At 52.5% G+C, this 19,991-nt stretch overlaps 6 protein-coding genes across 6 annotated transcripts, besides 4 other annotated features; 3 read left to right on the top strand and 3 right to left on the bottom strand.

The window, feature by feature from the left end:
- Window positions 1-262: 262 nt before the first annotated feature.
- Window positions 263-1,838, bottom strand: cox15 (cytochrome c oxidase assembly protein cox15; the record flags this gene model as incomplete). Its single annotated transcript, XM_001267917.1, has 2 exons — window positions 263-1,376; window positions 1,441-1,838. 2 exons carry the CDS (start codon window positions 1,836-1,838, stop codon window positions 263-265), a joined length of 1,512 nt encoding a protein of 503 aa, XP_001267918.1.
- Window positions 1,839-2,537: 699 nt separating this feature from the next.
- Window positions 2,538-4,042, top strand: ACLA_081830 (uncharacterized protein; the record flags this gene model as incomplete). Its single annotated transcript, XM_001267918.1, has 3 exons — window positions 2,538-3,054; window positions 3,110-3,193; window positions 3,249-4,042. 3 exons carry the CDS (start codon window positions 2,538-2,540, stop codon window positions 4,040-4,042), a joined length of 1,395 nt encoding a protein of 464 aa, XP_001267919.1.
- Window positions 4,043-5,037: 995 nt separating this feature from the next.
- On the top strand, window positions 5,038-6,801 carry abd1 (mRNA (guanine-N7)-methyltransferase; the record flags this gene model as incomplete). The annotated part of the gene is made up of 3 exons (XM_001267919.1): window positions 5,038-6,491; window positions 6,543-6,709; window positions 6,767-6,801. 3 exons carry the CDS (start codon window positions 5,038-5,040, stop codon window positions 6,799-6,801), a joined length of 1,656 nt encoding a protein of 551 aa, XP_001267920.1.
- A 334-nt stretch (window positions 6,802-7,135) lies between these two features.
- On the top strand, window positions 7,136-8,776 carry ACLA_081850 (SUMO ligase MMS21; the record flags this gene model as incomplete). The annotated part of the gene is made up of 1 exon (XM_001267920.1): window positions 7,136-8,776. One exon carries the CDS (start codon window positions 7,136-7,138, stop codon window positions 8,774-8,776), a length of 1,641 nt encoding a protein of 546 aa, XP_001267921.1.
- Window positions 8,112-8,206: a microsatellite.
- A 655-nt stretch (window positions 8,777-9,431) lies between the features above and the next one.
- Window positions 9,432-10,454, bottom strand: ACLA_081860 (putative mitochondrial dicarboxylate carrier protein; the record flags this gene model as incomplete). Its single annotated transcript, XM_001267921.1, has 2 exons — window positions 9,432-9,480; window positions 9,553-10,454. 2 exons carry the CDS (start codon window positions 10,452-10,454, stop codon window positions 9,432-9,434), a joined length of 951 nt encoding a protein of 316 aa, XP_001267922.1.
- Window positions 10,455-12,597: 2,143 nt separating this feature from the next.
- Window positions 12,598-12,628: a microsatellite.
- A 966-nt stretch (window positions 12,629-13,594) lies between these two features.
- Window positions 13,595-15,970, bottom strand: acuF (phosphoenolpyruvate carboxykinase PCK1; the record flags this gene model as incomplete). Its single annotated transcript, XM_001267922.1, has 4 exons — window positions 13,595-14,941; window positions 15,370-15,570; window positions 15,624-15,699; window positions 15,789-15,970. The coding sequence occupies 4 exons, from the start codon at window positions 15,968-15,970 to the stop codon at window positions 13,595-13,597; spliced, it is 1,806 nt and encodes a 601-aa protein (XP_001267923.1).
- A 2,002-nt stretch (window positions 15,971-17,972) lies between these two features.
- Window positions 17,973-17,996: a microsatellite.
- A 1,068-nt stretch (window positions 17,997-19,064) lies between these two features.
- Window positions 19,065-19,087: a microsatellite.
- The last annotated feature ends 904 nt before the right edge of the window (window positions 19,088-19,991 follow it).

Consider the following 19,991-nt stretch of genomic DNA (forward strand, 5'->3'; position numbering starts at 1 on the left):
GATGAAAAGAGAATCGGCCACAATAGGACCACTCCGAATTTGCAATGTAGACAATGCAGCTCAGAGTCCCAGGTTCCTGTTGGGCTTCCGTTCTGGGTAGCAAAGGTTGCAGACAATAATAGTAGGAACTGGATACGATTCTTCAAGGATTTGAAAGACACCATTCAACGAAAACACCTTTGCTATTGTACAATCTTTTTGAGAAAGGGAGGAGAGGTTCATAAATGTACACAACGCGCCAGGGACCTAATGCAATAGTCGCTCACAGATTCCGAGCGGCTTGAGTAGCAGCATTTGATACCGCCTGGCCACGAGCCTTTGCAGCCATCTGAAGCAACTTGGCCGTGCGGGAAGGGTGCCAGATACGGCTACCGAGGACCAGCACCCAGGTCAGCAGGCAGAGACTTCCGGCCTGGTGAGCAGAGGCAAGAGGAAGAGGGACCAGGTAGAGGAGGGTCGAAATGCCCAGACTAACTTGCACGCAGGCAAAGGCAACGACGCCATGGACGCCCTTTTTAGCAGCCGGGGGAAGCAATCTCTTCATCGTAGGGGAGCGGCGAGTGTATGCCCACAGGGCCATGATGCTGGTGAATGTAGTCATAGCCATGATACGATGGTCCAGTTGAACGAGGGAAGGGTTTTCCAGCATGTTGCGCCACCAGAGATCGGACCGATCTTCATGACGGGAGTAGCGCGGATCAAACAATTCCGCCTTTGGGGGAGTCAGGCCGTTGCCCATGAAAGGGAATTCGTTGTAGATTAGACCAGCATCCAATCCGGCAACCAGGCCACCGGACATGACAGTAACAAAGGTCAGAAGAGCCAGGCCGGCGACCGAACGACGGAAGATGTTGAGCTTAGGGTCACGGAGCGCATCCAGCACCTTGGTTCCAGCTTCGGGATCAGCCAGGAGCCGGTGAGACCGCAGGATGGCAAGGCCGTTCCAGAGCATAGCAGTGTAGCAGACGAAGGCAGCCGCAAGATGAGCAGTAAGACGATATTGGCTGACTCGGGGATGGCTTCCCTGCGCGAAGAGGTCCTCCTTGAGTCCGGACTTGACCATCCACCAGCCGATAAAGCCTTGGAACCCGATCAAACCAGCGATACCTGCCAGTCGTAGTGCCATGGGCTTGCTGACCTTCTTCTTTGCGACAAAATAGAGAGCCGGGAACACAAACGAGAGACCAATGAACCGACCCCAGAGACGGTGGATCCATTCCATGTAGTAAATCGACTTAAACTCAGAGAGGTTCATATTCGGGTTCAAAAGTTGAAATTCGGGGGATGCGCGGTACTTTGCAAACTCGGACTCCCAGTCTTCTGCGTTCATGGGAGGGAGAGATCCGGTAACGGGACGCCATTCTGTGATACTCAATCTATAATCCAAGACAGTCAGCCAAATGGTATATTAGAATTGTTCAGCAAAGTTGCGAGACATACCCTGATTCTGTTAACCGTGTAAGTCCGCCGAAGACAACAATACCAAAGACACTGGCCGCACTTCCAAGCAGCCAGTAAGCAACCGACTTTTCAGACACCTTGGGAAAGCTCGACTTGGCCTTCGAGGCTCCCCCCTCCACGGCACTCGCTACAGCTGACCCGGAAACCGATCTGGTAAAAGCCGGCGTGAAGAATTTCTTGGCCCTCACATTATGGGCATTCGAATTGATATTTTCAGCCCTTTGAGCCCAGGGCTGAGCACCGAAATGCTTCCGAAAGACGGATGGTGTCGCATAGGTCTGGCCCCGTCCGAGGCATTGACGACAGGTGAAGAATTCCTTGGAGAACCGGGGCGCTAGGCTCCGGAACATGGGCACCGAGCCTCCCAGAGAAGCCATGATGATGCCGATGGCAGGGAAGGTCAAGACATGAACCACTTTGTAAGGAAGAGAAAGCTGAGCAGCTGAAACGGACGACGAGCACTTTCCAAGATCCTCAAACCATTCCGCGGACGGAGATCGGAAACGCCGAAACGCCGAAGGACCAATCAGTAGAGGGAGATTATTGCATGATTCGATCTCTATGGATGAAGTCAAGAAGGGCACTTTTGGATAATTTGAGTAAGAATAATAGTTAATAGATAGTCGAATGCTTTCTCAGGGCTTTCAGGAGCAATAGTTATGAGGATCAGGATGTGCTGCTGCTAGCCTGCTACTACTACTGCTACATACACTGGCACCACTGATCTGACAGTCTAATCGTGATTATCACTCTTAAAGAGGGCTTCTAGTCACTGCGTCTGGCTACAACCATCCATACTAACCCAAAATCCGAGTCTAAAACTCCATCAGGGCATCTCAAGACCTTGCGCATTGAATGATCTAATTGACCAGCTGTACCCTGTAAACGAGGCAGGCTATTGTGAAGCTCTGGAGAAGCTGATGATGATCCCTTGATACCTGAGGTTGTGTATTGCCATTCTAGGATTAGCGCGTGTCCGACTATCATATCATCGCAAGATCAACTGTCCTGTCAAAGAATAGCTTCAAGCTGTTTTGGAGCTGACAACCACCCCCTCTCCCCTGGAAAAAGAAATCATGTCCTACGCTGTGGAGACGAAGAAACGCAAGTTTCACCGAGTTCTAGAATCTCTAACCAAACCACCAACTGTTGATCCTTCGCCCAAACAAACACCCGGCACCCCAGCAACACCAACCGAGCGAGTCCCCGCAGATTTATCGATAAAGAAGGTCCGACTGAGTAGCCAGGATTTGAGTAATTTTGCTGCAGTCCGAAAATCAGGTATAAAGGCTGCTCGATCTGTTTCAAGAGAGTCCGCGGTCTCGTCAACAACAACCCGTCCGAGCTTTGTTCCTTGGGACCGCGACCGCTTCCTCGAGCGGTTGGAAACATTTCGCCGCGTTGACCGATGGTCACCGAAGCCGGCTGCCATAAGTGAGGTTGAATGGGCGAAGAGAGGGTGGATCTGCACGGACGTGTCGCGGGTGACATGTGTGGGAGGCTGTGGTGGTTCGGTGGTTGTCAAACTACCCGACGAACTCGACGAGCTGGATGGATACGATCATGACAAGGTGCAAGAGAGGAAGGAAGTTCGTACGTATATCACTTTGCCGAGGGCTCTGGGTGATTACATGCTAACAGCGTGAAGGTGGCAAGCTCGTTGAAGAGTATGCGAGTCTCTTGGTTAAAGGGCATGGCGAACATTGTCCATGGAGGAACAAGGGTTGCGACGGTTAGTCAAAATGTCCAGATTGTTTGTGCCTACGCTTATTGCTAATTGTTTTCAGCTACAATTCATCGCCTACCACTTACCAATGGCGACACAGCAATTGCTGGTCTCCAAAAACGCTACTTGAATATCGCCAAGATGGCCAATGAGCTGCCAGCCGCCGAACATACCATAGCTCCCGAGTCATTTGACCTTGAAGCCATTATCAAGATCCTACCTGAAGGAGAATTTGACGATTCCACTCGCACTGCGGAGTCGGATAGGCCCGAAACCCAACAGGATCAGCAGCCCGAGCAACAGTCCGGTGAGGGAAGCCAGGAAGATGGCTCGCAGAAGTCACCCGAACCATCGAAACCAATCAACAAAGCTGCGTTGGCGCTAGCGCTCTTTGGCTGGGACACGATCTCGTTCGGAACCGCCGGCCTAGTAGGCTGCGGTGCATGTTTTCGGCGACTGGGGTTGTGGATGTATAAGCCCAAGGACAATGGCGACACAACAGTCTACGATACGTTGGACGTTGCCCATGAGCACATGGAGTACTGTCCTTGGGTCAGCGGAAAGGCCCAGAGCGGGACGGGCAAGTCAAACGAGAAACAAGCGGAGCTTCGAAGCGGATGGGAGCTTCTTGTTCAAGCGCTCAGAGTCAAGCACCGTCGACAAATCCGCTCAATAGCCTCCAGGGAGACTCTGCGTGCTGTTTCTGAGACACCCACGGATGATTTCCCAGCCGTAGATGACGCGAGCGAGGAACACAAAAAGGCGAGCGATCGGGAATGGTGGGCGAAACTCCGACGGATGAGACAGGTGCTGAATGTCAAGTCGCCTCAGAGGAAGAAGTCGGTTGCTCCGTGATATTGGATTTATCTTCCGGAAAGGTTCTAAGTATATGGTTCATCTAGCGGTTTTGGCTTGCAAGCACGGCGTCATCGGTTGTATATCTCTTCTATACCCATTTGGTTGCTACTCAATACCAACGACTGCAAATAATGTTGATATGCGATTTTGACACGCCAGTCCGCTGTAGTCCTTTCACCACCATGTACCTGTAAGATAAACACAATCTTCAGTCTCTAGCGGATTGAATCCCTAGTTGCTACACAGACAACCTCCCGGATGCGGCAAGGAGACTGAACCAGGGATCCAGCACAATAAATACCCAAAGACGCCTGGCTCATCGGATCCATCTCCAATAAAATGTTCCATTACCTTCAAACTATTCATAGCAGACAAGTGAATCTCCACGGGTTGTTGAGTATCGCGATACTGAAACGGCAGCATGTATGATCCAGCACGGGACAACTGGGAGAAGCGCGATGGAGACGACACTTGGCCGCACCGCACCGCCGAGCAGCCCCGGACGGAGACGGGCCTTGCCTCGTCATATTCACAAAAGACTCCCATTGAGACGGAGAAAGCTAACACTTCTGATCTGGTGGGTTTCTTTCTTTTTCTTTTTTTTTCTTGTTTCATTATCAGTGTTTTCCGAGTTAAGATAGCCTTGTGCTTTGGTATGTTCTCATGATGCTCAAGTGAGCCTGTTTATTTGTCGAGGCGACCGCTCATCGCTGTGAGCAGATCGCTCGTCTCTGAATTTTCTCTCGACTTCAACTCGTCGTCAATTAAAAAGCTCCTATCACTAACTGAATCTCCAATCTCAGAATCATTCGAATCATCTCGCGGAGAATCCACCAGCGATAAAACCATCGTCACAAACCGCGGAACAATCTTCTCAGCCATCCACCAACTCAGCGCACATTCAGCGACTAGCAAACATCACAGAGCAGCCGGTCGCACATTCAAAAAGTTCGACATCCACAGTACCTAATCAACCACATCGAATTCCGACCATGGAAAACCGCTCCAGTTCCGGGACGCCCAGACCGAGCGCCGGGTCCCCCGACGCGGCGAAGCGACCAAGCGAGACCTCGCCAGCCGCAGGAAGAATTCCAGCCGGGCAGAATGGCTCTAGCGGGGACAAGAAAAGAAAGGTGACAGAAGAAGGGGAGGCGTCCGAGAAATCAGAGCCGCCGGCAGATCGGCCTATGTCCAAGCGCAAACGGATGGAAGAGCGACACCAGAAACTTCGCAAGCGCGGGAGAACACCCCCGTCGGCATACTCGCGACGCGACGCGGAGGCCGCGCCGGTGCCGAATCGCAATCGTGATGATCCCGCGAACCGTTCTCTTTCCCCTCTGCCCCACCGATCTCCCACGCCCGAAGAGCAACCACGACAGCGGAAACGACCTGGCGGTGGAGCCCGGATGGGGCTCGTAGACCGGGAAACGCTTCGTCGGCGGCAGGAAGAGAGGGAGCGCGCGCTGGTGGAGGAGGCGATGCGGACGTCGCAGGGGCGCGGGGTGACCGACGTCGTCCGGCAGCATTACAACGCGGTACCGCAGCGCGGCCGGGAATGGCGCAAGACGGAGAGCAAGATCAAGGGATTGCGGAGCTTCAACAATTGGATCAAGAGCACGCTTATCCAGAAGTTTTCGCCGGACGAGGAGTTCCTTGCGCGGCTCAACGACGGCCGGGACTGGGCTGATGACAGCGGCCCGCCTCCCGCGGAGGAGAAGCGGCTGCTCGTGGTGGACTTGGGCTGCGGCAAGGGCGGCGATTTGGGGAAATGGCAGCTTGCTCCTCAGCCCGTGGAGTTGTACGTGGGACTTGACCCGGCGGAGGTATCGATTGTTCAAGCGCGCGAGCGCTACAACAGCATGAAATCTGGTCGCGGCAACCGCGGACGACGCAACCCTCTGTTCCACGGCGAATTCGCTCCCAAGGACTGCTTCGGGGAGTGGCTTGGGGACATAGGCATCGTGCAGCAAGTCGGGATCGACCCGAACGCCGGGCCGGGAGGATCGGTCATGAGCTCGCGATGGGGCGGCGGCGGCTTCGACGTGGTGGCGTCCATGTTCGCCATCCACTATGCCTTTGAAAGCGAGGAAAAGGCACGACAGATGCTGCGGAATGTTGCGGGGTGCTTGAAAAAGGGCGGCCGGTTCCTTGGAGTCTGCCCGAACTCGGATATCATTAGTGCACGCGTGGTGGAGCTCAATGCCAAGAGGAAGGCGCGCGAGGAGCAGGAGAAGAAGGAAAAGAGCGACGAGGCGCCCGAGGACGGTGAGGTCGAAGAAGACACCAAGCTGGAGTGGGGGAATTCCATCTATCGCGTGCAATTCCCTGGTAAGACGCCTGAGGACGGGATCTTCCGGCCCCCGTTCGGATGGAAGTATAGCTATTTCATGGAGGAAGCCGTGGAGGAGGTTCCGGAATACGTTGTTCCCTGGGAAGCTTTCCGAGCGTGAGTTCTGCATCCCCGTCGAGACGCAACGATGCTAACTAGCTGTTCAAGTCTGACGGAGGATTACAACCTCGAGCTGCAATACCGCAAGCCGTTCCTGGGGATCTGGGGCGACGAGAAGGACGATCGGGAGCTGGGTCCATTAAGCGAGCGCATGGGTGTCCGCGACAGAAACACGGGCGAGCTCCTGATGACGGAGGAGGAAAAGGAAGCTGCAAGTAAGTGTTGAAGCCGAGTTTGACTGCACGACGGGACTGACTGGCTGACTCGCCTAGATTTCTACCATGCATTCTGTTTCTACAAGGTCTAGCGAGCGTTCTTGAAGGTATGAACCACCAGCTCATGGGGGACTAGCCCAAGGAACTGCCACCTCCGTGTCTCCTGTAATATATAGCCAATTCTTCTACAGCTGTAAATCCATGCTTCCTCGAAAAGTTTCAAGTCAGCAAATGTATGCCCTCATATTCAGGCATCAACATGTATATCCTCAACAGGACTAGCGCCACCGCGTCGCGTCCACCCGAAAGGCATCAATCACTTCCTTATCAAGAAATCAGATCACACTCCCCATCCACCCCAACAACTCAACTACAAACACACACCCATGTCCTAACCCCAACCCAGCAAGACCAACACCAATATCAATGTCAACATCCACCCCTCGCACCCACCGACCGTCCCATCCACCGCACAGCGAGCGCCGCGAACGCACCGCAACAGCTCGCCCCAGCACACCCCCGCTCCCAGCCTACGAACCGCCCAGCGCGCCGCTCAACGCCACCGCCCAAAACGAACTCATCAATCTCCTCAGCGCGCCATCACTGCGGCAGCTCAAGAGTCACGTGCAGCGCGTGGAGGAGAAGCTCGCGGACTCGGCGGGGGAGGTGAATGAGCGGCTGACGGATGCGCGGGTGCGGTATCAGAAGGAGAAGGCGCGGAAGCGGAAAGTCCGGGAGGGTGAGGGGGATGATGAGGAGGGAGGTGATGAGGAGGGCGATGGGGATGGGGATGGGGAGGAGTTGGAGCGGCTTGCGCGGTTGGAGGAGCGGGTGAAGAGCGTGACGGAGGAGTTGGAGGGGCGGATGCGGCGCGCGATTGATGCGGAGGTGCGCGTGGAGGGAATGAGTGGTGTATTGACGGCGCTGGGGAAAGAGGCGGAGGAGGGGGCTGTGTCTGGTGGACGAGGCCGGCGGGGCGCGAGAGGGGGAGCGGGACGGACGAGGAGGACTCGGCGGCGGAGACGGGATGTTGGGGCGGATGGAGACGACGACGGAAGCGACGAGGAAGATGATGAGGCAGGGGATGAAGAGTACGAAGCGACGCCGGAGCACGAAGACCGCCGGCCCACTGTCCCGCCGAGTCGCAGACTCGTCGAGCAGATGGACGAGGAGTCCGCTCGCTGGGAGAACCAATCCCTCACCCAGCGGTACTTACCCCCCTACAACTCTACCCTTCCTCCCACTCAAACCCAGCTAACAAACACGGATATTCCCACCAGCTACTCCACGAGCAACACCTACATCGGCTTCTACCGCATCGTCCACGAGGCAAAACACCCCGGCGACGACATCCCCCCACTCCCCCACGCCTCAACCTGGTTCTCCCACCTCGAAGACCCAGCCTCCATCACAACCACTACCACCACCACCGCTACATCCCCCACAACCCGGCGCACACGCCAACACAACCACAACCCGCCCCCCACCTCCGCCTCCGACTCCGACGACATCGCCATCGAGCGCGAACGCATCTCCCTAAAATGCCCGCTCACACTCCTCCCCTTCCGCGACCCCGTCACCAGCACAAAATGCCCGCATAGTTTCGAGCGCGCCGCCATAGACGATATGATCACGCAGAGCTCGACCACCGTAGCGGCGCAACCAGGTGCAGGTGCCGGCGCCGGCACCCGCGGCCGCCGCGTCCGCGCCGTCAAGTGTCCTGTGTGCTCGGTTTTGCTAACTGTCGCGGACCTGCGAGCGGACCCAGTGCTTCTGCGGCGGGTGCGGCGCGCGGAGGCGGCGTCGCAGCGTGAGGCGGAGGATGAGGAATTTGATGAGGATGGAAATCGGCGGCGGCGGGGGAAGGGTGGGAGGAAGAGCGGGATTACGGTGGGGAGTGATGATGAGGATGAGGATGCGGATATGGAGGATGGAGGACGGGAAGGTTCTGGGACCGGAACCAGGTCCGAGGAGATGGCTAGTCAGGCGGTGCAAGTCAAGCAAGAAAGGGCCCTGTCGCAAGCGCAGAGTACGTTGTCCGACGAGATGGACGATGCCGAGGACTAGATATGCATTCTTAATGGCAACAGACATGCGCCTTGTCTACAATTTATGCGAAAGAGCGTGGTATATCGAATAGGTGGAATTAGAGTCACGCATTCTGATTCCTCGCGAACGCAGCACTTCTGCCACGCGTCATGGGGTATATGGATAAGAGTACACAGAAAAAGAAAAAAAAACCCACACAGCGAAAAGGAGTGCATAGGCAGTAGAAATTGCCACCATTGCAGGGTCCCGAGACAGCTTACACGAGTAAGAGCTGAGTCGCAGGCGAAAAAGCGATTGAAAATGAATGGAAAAACTAACCATCGCGTACTCCAAGTCATATACCGACATCAACTAGTAGCGCCATATTATACCACGCAGACGGAGTCCGGCCGGCAATGTGAGGATAGACCGAGTTGGTGATCATGTTGCCCACGAGATGCCCATCTGTTCCTGACAGAGAGACATCCCGGGTGTATGTAAGACTCAGAACTCGATCATCACGCAAAGTGAGGGATGAAACACAACGACGAACTTCGTAATGATACGACAGAGGCCGCGATTTTCTTATTCATAGAGAGATAGATCTTCAAGCACCCGATGGAGGCGATCGCGATTTGATAGAGATTTCGAATTCTCGACATGGCAATCGCAGGGAGCAGCACAGAGCGCGGATTTACTTGGTGATGAGGTTAAGATAATCAGCCACAATCAGGGTGACCATCCTAGAAGCAGATCAGTGGAGTCCGCGATAAGGGATAAGCGAACGGAAGTGCGTGGGGTAGGGGGAGACTAACGCATGTGGCGCGATCCGCACATAGTACGTGCCGAATCCACGATAGAACCTCAACCAACCCTCATCCCGAACCACCTTGCGAGCGCAATCAAACAGACCCTTGTAGGGCAGTTGACCTGTCTTGGGGTCTTTCTGCTGCTTCTGCAGACGAGTCTTGATGAAGTCGAAGGGCAAGGAGAGGAAACTGGCGAAAAATCCGGCGATGGCCGATGCGGCAAAGGTCTGGTTCTGGGCGGACAGTTGCGTGCGGGCCTTCAGCTGCGCCTTGGATTCAGCGAAGAAAGCCAGTTGGCCCAAGTTGAGAGCCATGGCGCGCACCACGGTCGGAAAGGCACCGGCCCACAGCGCGGTGACACCTTCGTGCTTGGAGATGCGGAAGAGCGCGTCGACCACGGAGCGATAGTTGGCACGCGCCCCAGGGGCCTTGAGACCGTCGGCCTGCATGCGAACTAGCGCCAGATCCGCGGGGTTTCCAATCATGGCGGCAATACCACCGGCCGTCAAACCGGCGCCGGCGCGCTCGGCAAACGTGACCTTTCGGCCAGCACTCTCAGCACGCTTGTTGAGAGTTTTGCTAAAGGTATCAAAGAACCCCAACCGGGCAGTGGTGTAGACGGCCTGACGTAGCAATCCGGCCGACAGACCGGTGTAGAGATCCAGGGCTTTGCCCGAGGCGATGATCTCGCGCGCAACGCCAAACGCCGAAGGGCGCGGACCGCTCCGGACACCCTCGCCGGCCAGTTGCAGACGGACCTTGATCATGTCGATGGGCTGGATGACGACCGTTGCGGTCATGCCAGCCAGACCACCGTTGACAAAGGGGAGGGCGGTCCGAGTGTAGGGATGGTGCAGGAAGTCCTTGGCCTGTTGGGTGGCCGGCTCTTGGACGGTAGTGGAGGCCATGAGTATTGTGAAGCCGAAGCACGATTCGCACCAGATCTGGAGGAGCGTGAGTTGTTGAGGAGGAGAACGGGAAGAATGATAACTGACCGATATGATTGTAGATGGAGGAGATTCAACTCCTTGAATAAGATAGCACTGTCGTGTTAGCAATTGAGGCAAAGTGATGGATAGCAATGCTGTGGTTTCGGATGGTGAGGGGAAGTGTATCACATATGACGTATACAAGCACACGGAAGTAGACACTCACCACGCGACCAGATATAGGATATACAATACGCACAACACACAAGTCAGGAAGAGCTTGATGGAATAGAAGAAACTGATGAGAAGAGATATGATGCAAGGAGGAAGATGGATGGAAGAAAGCTGAACAGCGCCAGCAGAGGGTGTATTGTTGGGCGAGAGGGGAAGGAGAAGAAAGAACCGTGGAAGCTTCCCCGGGATTCACAAGTCAGATGACAAGCAGGTGACAGCAGGAGGACGACAGGATCGAGAACGTATGAGATAGGTTGTACCTAGGTATGAGTAGACAAGAAACAACGCGAGAGAAAGGAAGAAAGAAAAGGGACAGCTTGGAGTTAGTTATATCCGTTAGGAGTCGACAGCGACTCTGGGGACGTGGAGAACCCGAGAGTCAGATCCGAAGCTGGAGCAACCGATGGATAACCGTAGAGAGAGGATGATGGATGAAGCGACTCCATTTTAAAATTGTATATCGTAGTCAATCAGGGATCGATCAAGAGCGGCCTGAGTCTGAGGTCCGAGCAGAGTAGGTAAGGGTACCTGGGCTGTCAAGGAATTCTACGGGCTCTGGTATACTTACTTCGATACTGACCTATAGTACCTTACCTAGGAGTTAGTAGTACAAACAATCTGCAAAGATCAGGATATTGATTCTTCGCTACTACAGGGCCCACCTTACGATGGATGCTTTTGTGGTGAGTAGCCAAAGTACCGATACAGGGACTATTCTTCCTTCCAGACACCTGCGTAGCTACTAGATAGATAGTCTAGGTAGCTAGTGTGAGCAGACTATACCTTAGGGGACTAAGAGCAAGGAGTAGTAAGTACCTACCTAGTACTCCGTAGTAGTAACTATGATCATGCATACAGCTGCAGAGAAGCTTGTGAAATGCGGGGGCAATGTGTGGATATCCATCTTTCACATCGGTTCCCCTTACCCTACTACACACAACTTTTCTTATCAGAGAGATACGTTTACATCAGAGCACGATGAAGCTATTCCGTCAACATATAGACAGAATATCACATACCTAATACCATACCTCAGAATAATACACATCCTTCAAGCCCTGACATCAATATACACTACGTCATAAACCAACAGGGCTGTAATGTAACCGTATAGCCGGTACGGCTCATCACCGCTAGTCCGTTTCCGGCGACACGAGAACCTTCCGGGAATTCCGTGTTTGTTTCCCGACGCTGCCCGATAGCCGACACACCACCATAGTATACTGTATAGCATAGTAGAGTACCTAGAGTATAGAATAGGTATAGATACTAACATCCTACAAAGGTACCTCAATAATGCAAACATCTACTGACAGACGGACGCCTCCCTCCGCGCCTCCCGAGGACAACTGACGGAGCCACAGTACTGTAGACTACAATCTATTCGCCATTTCGCCCTCCAGGATGAATCTTCTTGCCTGCTGGTTAATCTTAGATAGCTTGACCGACGGCTCCGACTCCACCACGGGCCACGGGGAACTGGGTGAGAGATGGACCATGCTCTCGCTGTCCGCAGGTAGAAATATGCTTACTGTCATAAGAACTACTATTACTGACTAACTAGAGTCTGGACACCTTTTTAGTGCAGGGGTAGAACCCCTACAACACTTACTATACTTACGATGTCTGTAGTAGAGCAACCATACGATACAAACTCCTATACCTTGCTCAGTAATGTACAATGTTGAATGAGGATGATCATACTACCTCTACAGCTTCACTGGATTCCTTACTCCATAACCTACTCTACTAAGTACCAACCCATCGACAATTCTACTTACATTAGCCACACAACGAAGATCATGATCAGATCCTCCTCCTTACCTCCTCACCCACCAACAAAAATCATGTCCATCGCTCAACGAAACGAAGAGCACATACTCCTTCATGCTGATTGCTGATTGCTGATTGCTGATTGCTATCACTGCATATCCAACAACCCAGGAGCCCTGTCCTCCTCCGATTTCCGGCACTTCCCCAATTACCACCACTCCTCCTTGCCCTAGCATTATTAGTATACTCGGTCCAGGCCGTCAACGAGGCATTCCACACCACCCTTACCCCCCTCCCTCCCCCTCCCTCCCCCCCCTGCATCAAACAGCAACGCAACTCTAACGGAAATCATGATATCGGACTTTGAGGACTCGAGGAACAAGTCTCTCAGACCCATGCACCGCACCATGCGACGTACCAGGGTCGGGTCGGAAGTTGTGCTCGTGCTCCGGAAAACAACCCACCCAATGTATCTCTCTCCCTAGGTAGTAACTACGGTGTACGATGTACGATGTATAATACCTTACCTCGGTGACCACCTTACTCCACTCCATCCATACTGCGGCAACAAAGCACAGCACGGAAAATAACCCGGCAAAGCGAAACAAAGCTGCCGGACCGGGACCGGGAGGGGAGCTATCATCCGCGTCAACCACGGTGTAGATGGTGGGAGCGGAAAAGGGGGACGGGACGGGTATTCGGTAGTTTGGACATGACTTTGGTGATGTCTGTGTTAAGGGCGGTGGGGCTGTGCATGGATATGGATATGGATGTGGGTGTGGGTGTGGCTTGTGGAGAGAAAAGTTGAGTTGCTGAGCCTCCATGTATTGATTATCTTGTTGAATACACAAGGTATGGATATGACTACAGTGTATCCACACTTCGTATGACCTTATTGAATCAACTCACTTTTGCATTCTGTATCTCATAGACAAGACGAGGTATAATCAGGTGTATCAAGGGTAAAGTGAGAAAAAAAAAAGCACCGAAAAGAAAAGGTGAGTGCACAAGAAAAGTGCACATTCATGTCCCAAATCAATCAACGCAGCACGCCATGCAATATCTTGAAACAAATCAAATCAAAGAGAGAAAGGAAAAAGCAACAGACCGCTCTACTGAGTAGGAACAGGTCCAGCCGCAATAACCTCCTTGGTAGCCTCGTCCGCATACTTGGAGAAGTTCTCGTTGAACAGCTTGGCCAGCTTGTTGACCTCGCCCTCGAAGCTCGTCGAGGCCGTCCAGCTGTTCCTGGGGTTGAGCAGCTCCGAGGGCACACCAGGGCAGGACTTGGGCACGGGCAGATTGAAAACGTCATACGTCTCGTACTCGACGTTGGCGAGTTCGCCGCTGTGGATGGCGTCCAGGATGGCACGCGTGTACTTAAGAGGGCAGCGCTTGCCGCCAGTGGTGGCGCCGGCACCAACCCAGCCGGTGTTGAGCAGCCAGGCGTTGGCCTTGTGCTCGGAGATCTTGTCCGCCAGCATGCGCGCGTAGCGCATGGGGTGCAGAGCAAGGAAGGGCTGCGCGAAGCATGACGAGAAGGTGGCTTGGGGCTCTGTCACACCGTCCTCGGTACCGGCCATCTTCGAGGTGTAACCCGAGATGAAGTGGAACATGGTCTGCTCGGTGGTGAGCTTGGAGATGGGAGGCAGCACACCGCGGGCGTCGCAGGTCAGCAGGATGATGTTCTTGGGGTGGCCGTCCGACACACAGGGGATCTTGGCGTTCTCAATGTACTCGATGGGGTAGGCGCAGCGGGTGTTCTCGGTGAGGGTGGAGTCATCGTAGTCGACAACACGGCTGATGGGGTCGAAGACGACGTTCTCCAGGACGGATCCGAAGCGGATGGCGTTGAAAATATCGGGTTCCTTCTCGGCAGAGAGACCAATGCACTTGGCGTAGCAGCCACCCTCGATGTTGAAGACACCGCGATCGGTCCAGCAGTGCTCGTCATCACCGATCAGGGCACGCTTGGGGTCGGCCGACAGAGTGGTCTTGCCGGTTCCGGACAGGCCAAAGAAGACAGTGACATCGCCATCCTGGCCCTGGTTGGCCGAGGAGTGCAGGGTCAGGATGTTGTGCTTGACGGGCATCTCGTAGAAGAGGATGGTGAAGACACCCTTCTTCATCTCACCGGCGTACTCAGTACCCAGGATCACCATCTCTTTCTCGGCGAAGTTGATGGCCACCGAGGTGGCTGAGGTCATACCCTCGGTGAAACGGTTGGCGGGGAAGGAACCAGCGTTGTAGATAACATAGTCGGGGTGGAAGTGGGCGAGGTCGTCGCGCGAGGGGCGGATCAGCATGTTGCGCATGAAGAGGGCATGGTAGGCGCGAGCGCAGACAACGCGGACGCTGATGCGGTATCTCTCATCCCAGCCGGCGTAGCCATCAATCACGTAGATGCGGTTACGGGTGTTGAGGTAGTCGACAGCACGTTCACGGTTGATACGCCAGACCTGTGGAGAGCGGGGTTAGTCATCAGCCTTATCGATATGAAAGAAGATTTAATGTATGCACGTGATCCAGGGCCCCAGCCGAGGACGAGCGGGGGGAATGCGGAGAAAGCCGAGGAGGAACGCGCCGAAAACGAACGCCATCCAGAGATGTCAACATCCAAGAGGGACAAAACGGTTTAGAGGAATAGCAGAAATGCCTCATATTGTTGGTCAACTATATGAGGCATTTCAGGCACAACCGCGAAAAATGAGCTCGTATCACCATTGTGCTGCCAAAAAAAGCTTGACGCCCTGATCTGCAGGTGCAGGGGACCCTGGCACTGCTCAGGCGATCCACTGCAAGGGGGGGGGGAATCCCGACACGGAATGCGCGATTTATAGTAGAGGAGGGAGAAAGAAAAAAAAAAGAAAGGAAGATGGCAACTTACATCAGGAGTCATGGGCTTGTTGACGGGACCCCACCAGACGTCGTTTTCAGACGACTCCTCCTTAACGATACGCTTATCTGAGGGAGAACGGCCGGTCTTGGCTCCGGAGTACGCTGTCAAGGCACCGCTTGATGTGATGGCAGTACCGGTCTCATAGACCAGGGCATCTTCGTAGAGAGCAGCGACGGAGGGGTTGGCAATCTAGACTGTCAGTACGGTGGGGTGGAAGGATAGTGAGGTCCAATGCGACTTACAATAGCGACACGATCGTAGTCGATGTGGGCATGCTCGTGAAGCTCCTCCTCAAGTTCAGTGTGGCTCTTGCCCGGCCTGCGAGAGATGTTAGACTGTGTGCGCCTGATGGGAAGGGAGTAGGCTAGTATGGAGAAGGGAAGGAAGGGCAGCAAGAGGAGACATACTGAACACCACCGGGGTGCAGAGCAGTGCGATTAACAGATGTGGCAACCATGGTTCTGAGTGAAGTCGAGTGATAGTTATTATTGCGCTGCTTTGCGACTTGTTGTTGGAAGAAATCAGAGTAGATAGGACCTTGTTCGGGGTGGGAAGCAGGGGGTATATGAATGTTCTCAGCAGGGGCCATGATGGCAGTTGATGATGGCTGATGACTGATGCGAAGAAGTATAGACGACGTTCCAGGCTGCGATCCGACACAGCTTTCTCCACAGTTACCGCGGGTGATGTCGGGGATGAGGAACAATGACTTGAAGCAATGATGGTTAGCCGTGGACAGTAAACCCCCAGGGGGAGAAAAAAATGCCTCTACCAGCTAGCCCCGAGTTGACCCGAACCCCAGATGTGGGCACGAAATGGTTACGGAACAACTGGTCGGGACGACGGGCCAACTAGAGACAAGGAAAATGAGAAATAAACGTACTAGGGGCCGTAGGGAGAGCTGATCGGGGAACTGGGATACAAATTATTGATTGATGATGACTCGTTGCAGGTGGGTGATACTGCACGGCAAGATGCGTCGGGTTGACAAGAGGGAGTAGGAAGATAGAAGTGGGAATTGACGGGGAGGGGGGCAAGTATACTTAGAAGTGCCAAGTATTGTACGGGGTACGGGGTACTTACCAGATTTTTTTTTTTTTACTTGGATACTGGGTATAAAAATAGTATGGACTGTACTGGTATTGTAGATAGATGTTGTCTACGAATGCATTCAGCAGCTGAATGCAGCAACAGGGGTGGTTTTAAGTCTCACATGCAGACAGAGTGAATGTCTATCTACTACGGATCAACGCCATCATTATGGTTCCTGTGGCTATCCTTCTGTCCTCCATAGCGCATACACATGTAGGTAGCAATGGAGAGAGATTTTGACGGTCCAATGGAGGTATGACGTTGAATGATCTCAAGAGGCAAGGATTGAGATTCAGATGCTCGGGCAGATTGCGGGGGAGGAGGTATCTACTATCCTCGTTTCTACTTAGATACCTGGATCGGGTACTAGTTGTATCTACAGTCTAGAGAGTGCTCTACACTCTACACCGTATGTTAGGTAGCTTCATAGTCTGGCTGAACTCCCTTGAGTCCAGAACATACCCATACATACTCATACGCAGGACGACTTACTACTGAGGCATTTTTCTTGGGATCTTTCTTGTGGTTCACAGACCCTTCGTCTCCCAAGCAACCTATCGACTCTCTCTCGCTCCCCAGTACAGCGGAAGTTGTTCGGACAGAATGCAACTCATGACGAAATGGCCGGCTGAGGATTCGGGAGGTCACGATGCTCACCCTGGACGGAGGCAAATCTCTTAGTCATCGCTGGCCGAGGCCAACCGCAGGGACAGCCAATCAGGATGATTTGTTTAAAACTCTCACGTCACATTCTGGGGCAGAAGATATTGCCGCCTTCTTGTTTGGGTCGACACTAGCACAAATATTAGGTAGCTGGTAGCTAGACTAGTCTGTAGTTTGGACAGTGTCTGAGTGTACGGAGTACAGTCACAAGTACTATCATGGGCCATGGCAGATAGTGAATGCCTTGGTTAGAACGAATCTACAACAGTACGGCTAGGACTATTCCTGTTGCATGTAGAGCTACAGACTGAATCTGACGTCGAATCGCAAGCCACATGATTCAGCCACCCCCGAGTATGCACAACGGATAAACCATACTGAACCCGGCAGGCGGACTGCTCAACCCAAGCTGACCAAAGATGCAGTCTAGACTACTCAGTGCTTTGTAGTCAGTACTCAATTTTTAGTCACTAAGCAATAGTGGATCCAATCAATATCCACGTGAACTGCGGTTGATTTGAGATTTGAGTCCCTCGACATGAGGGATAATGGTCATGACCTCAAATATCCCTCATCACAATCCTGGCCAAGGGCTGCCGATCTCAGAGATCAAGAAAGACACGAAAAGACACGAGAATAAGGGCCAATGAGCAAGTGGATGCATCGTGACTCGTGAGTGCATGATAGCGAGTCAGACACTATCCGAGCCTCCTAGATACTGGAACTGGGAAGGTAAATAGCCTGGCCCTGCCGCCCTGGACACTTGTAGGCTTCAGGCTATACCCCGCATCCGCCAGTCCAGCGCCTGGGCCACGTCTTCCCCAGACTCTCTATTAGTATCTGTATCTGTATCTGTATCTGGTGATCAATCTAGTGATTCTAGTCGAAACAGGTAAGTCGAGATACACCGTATTTTTCGACTCTACCTCCCGTCCATCTAGGTACTATCTATCTAGATAGATAGATAATACCCCTGAGGCTGTGCTTCTGATGATAGGTATCAATGCTCTCAATTCCAGCCCTTTCCTCAACCGAATCATATTGATTTCCGGTCCACCATTTCGGAGAATATAGGAACCTCCAATTGAAAGCACCCTGACTTGAGCAGTAATACGTCGTCCGTAGTCTGTACTTTCACAGAAATTTCTCCAGTACCTACAGAATAATAATCATCATCATCATCGCAATAGTTGGGCAGCATGCCAAGTGGAGACACCCTGTTCCCAATGCGGAAGATTTAGGAAGCGATTTGATAACAAGAAACAAAAGGGCCAAAAATGCCTCATGTCGGGATCAAATATTGCAAATCTCTGCCTGTCTGCTGAACGCTCAGGTTTCCTCTCTCCTGGAGGACTATCACAAGCTCCGTCGTGCTCCGACTGTTCGGCATCAACTCTGTCTCAGAATCGGTGATCCCGTGATGGACAACTCATCCCTAGTCAACTACACAGTACCACTCAGTAGTACTCAGTAGTAGTAGACTAGTCAGTAGTAGGAGTACTTCGTGGTAAAATCCCTTTACCCTAGGCCTAACCTGAACTAAATGACCTTATAGAATCTCTTCAGGCAGTCCATGGTTTATGGCTTGACCCCGTGGTTTTCTTTGGCCGTGTCCACTGTCCAGTGACTCCAGTCACCGGACCAACCTCCTATTTTCTTTCTTTTCTTCATCCTCCATACTCTCCATAGGCCATACTCTGTGCCACCTGTGGTTTATCCAGATGTCCTCGGTACTGACTGTAAACTAGCTACGGCTGATAAGTGATAAAAATATCTGCTCCTTTCCCCCGGAATCCCATTTCTCCAGTCTCCACAATCCAGTCTCACCCGAACCCGCCAACTTGTTCCGAGTGCGAACCCACTACCCGACTTTCATCACAATGAGTCCACCTAATCCTAGTCCTAGTCCTGGATCCCGAACCAAGCTCAAAAAAAAAAAAAAAAAAAAAAATACTCTTCTGGAATCTGGACTCTGGGTCTGCGTAACAATGGCTTCTTCCGATCCGATCCCGAGGTGAGTCGAGGAATGAACGTCGAAAAAGTCGGAGGATCCCGTCGCGGTCGTAATCTCTGCTTCTGGTTCTATGAGAATTGTAGATTGTATGATTAGTCCGAGATTAGAACTGAGACGGGGATTAGGGCGGAGTATCGGCTCGGCCGATACTCTCTTCGAGGTTGTATCTACGTGTATGTGTTCGCATGTATCTATATAGTCAGCAGAAGAGGTATATATCGAACCTTCCGATCTACCAGGAACACTGATCATGAAGCGTTTACGGACCAATATGGAGGATTCTGTCTGCTTTTCATCTATCATCCATCTTAGTATCTTCTATTTTTGTAAAGAAGAGGAGCCGGGTGAGCGCTAGGAGGAGTGGTAAATCTGACTCCAGACTGATTTCCCGATTAGGCAGTTTGGTCGATCCGCGGGAGTAGACTAGTAGAAGAATAATAGTAGTAGTAGGAGTACAACTGTAACTACCACACTGTATACTATACTTGCTCTCTTGCTATTAATATCAGCATGGGATCAGAATCTTCCTGTTGAAGATCATCAATATCCTGTTAATGAGTTATAAGGATCCTTGATCCACAGGGACTAGGGCTTAGTGAACTAGTGTAAAAGGAAGAATGCTTATACAGGATTCAAGAGGTAGGGATCTTTATTTAAAGAGATTATTACTAAACTCCTAAGTTTGATATTTATAGGTAGAGATTATAATCTTGATATATTATATAGTTACCTATATAATATCTTATAAGAGAGCCTCCTCCCTTATAAAGGTAACTTCTCTCTCTATATATTAAGCACCTTTCACAATCCTTACTTAAGTTAAAGCTTCGTGATCTGCTCA

Source organism: Aspergillus clavatus, genomic scaffold (assembly GCF_000002715.2).
Source record: "Aspergillus clavatus NRRL 1 1099423829806 genomic scaffold, whole genome shotgun sequence".
Lineage (NCBI taxonomy): Eukaryota > Fungi > Ascomycota > Eurotiomycetes > Eurotiales > Aspergillaceae > Aspergillus > Aspergillus clavatus.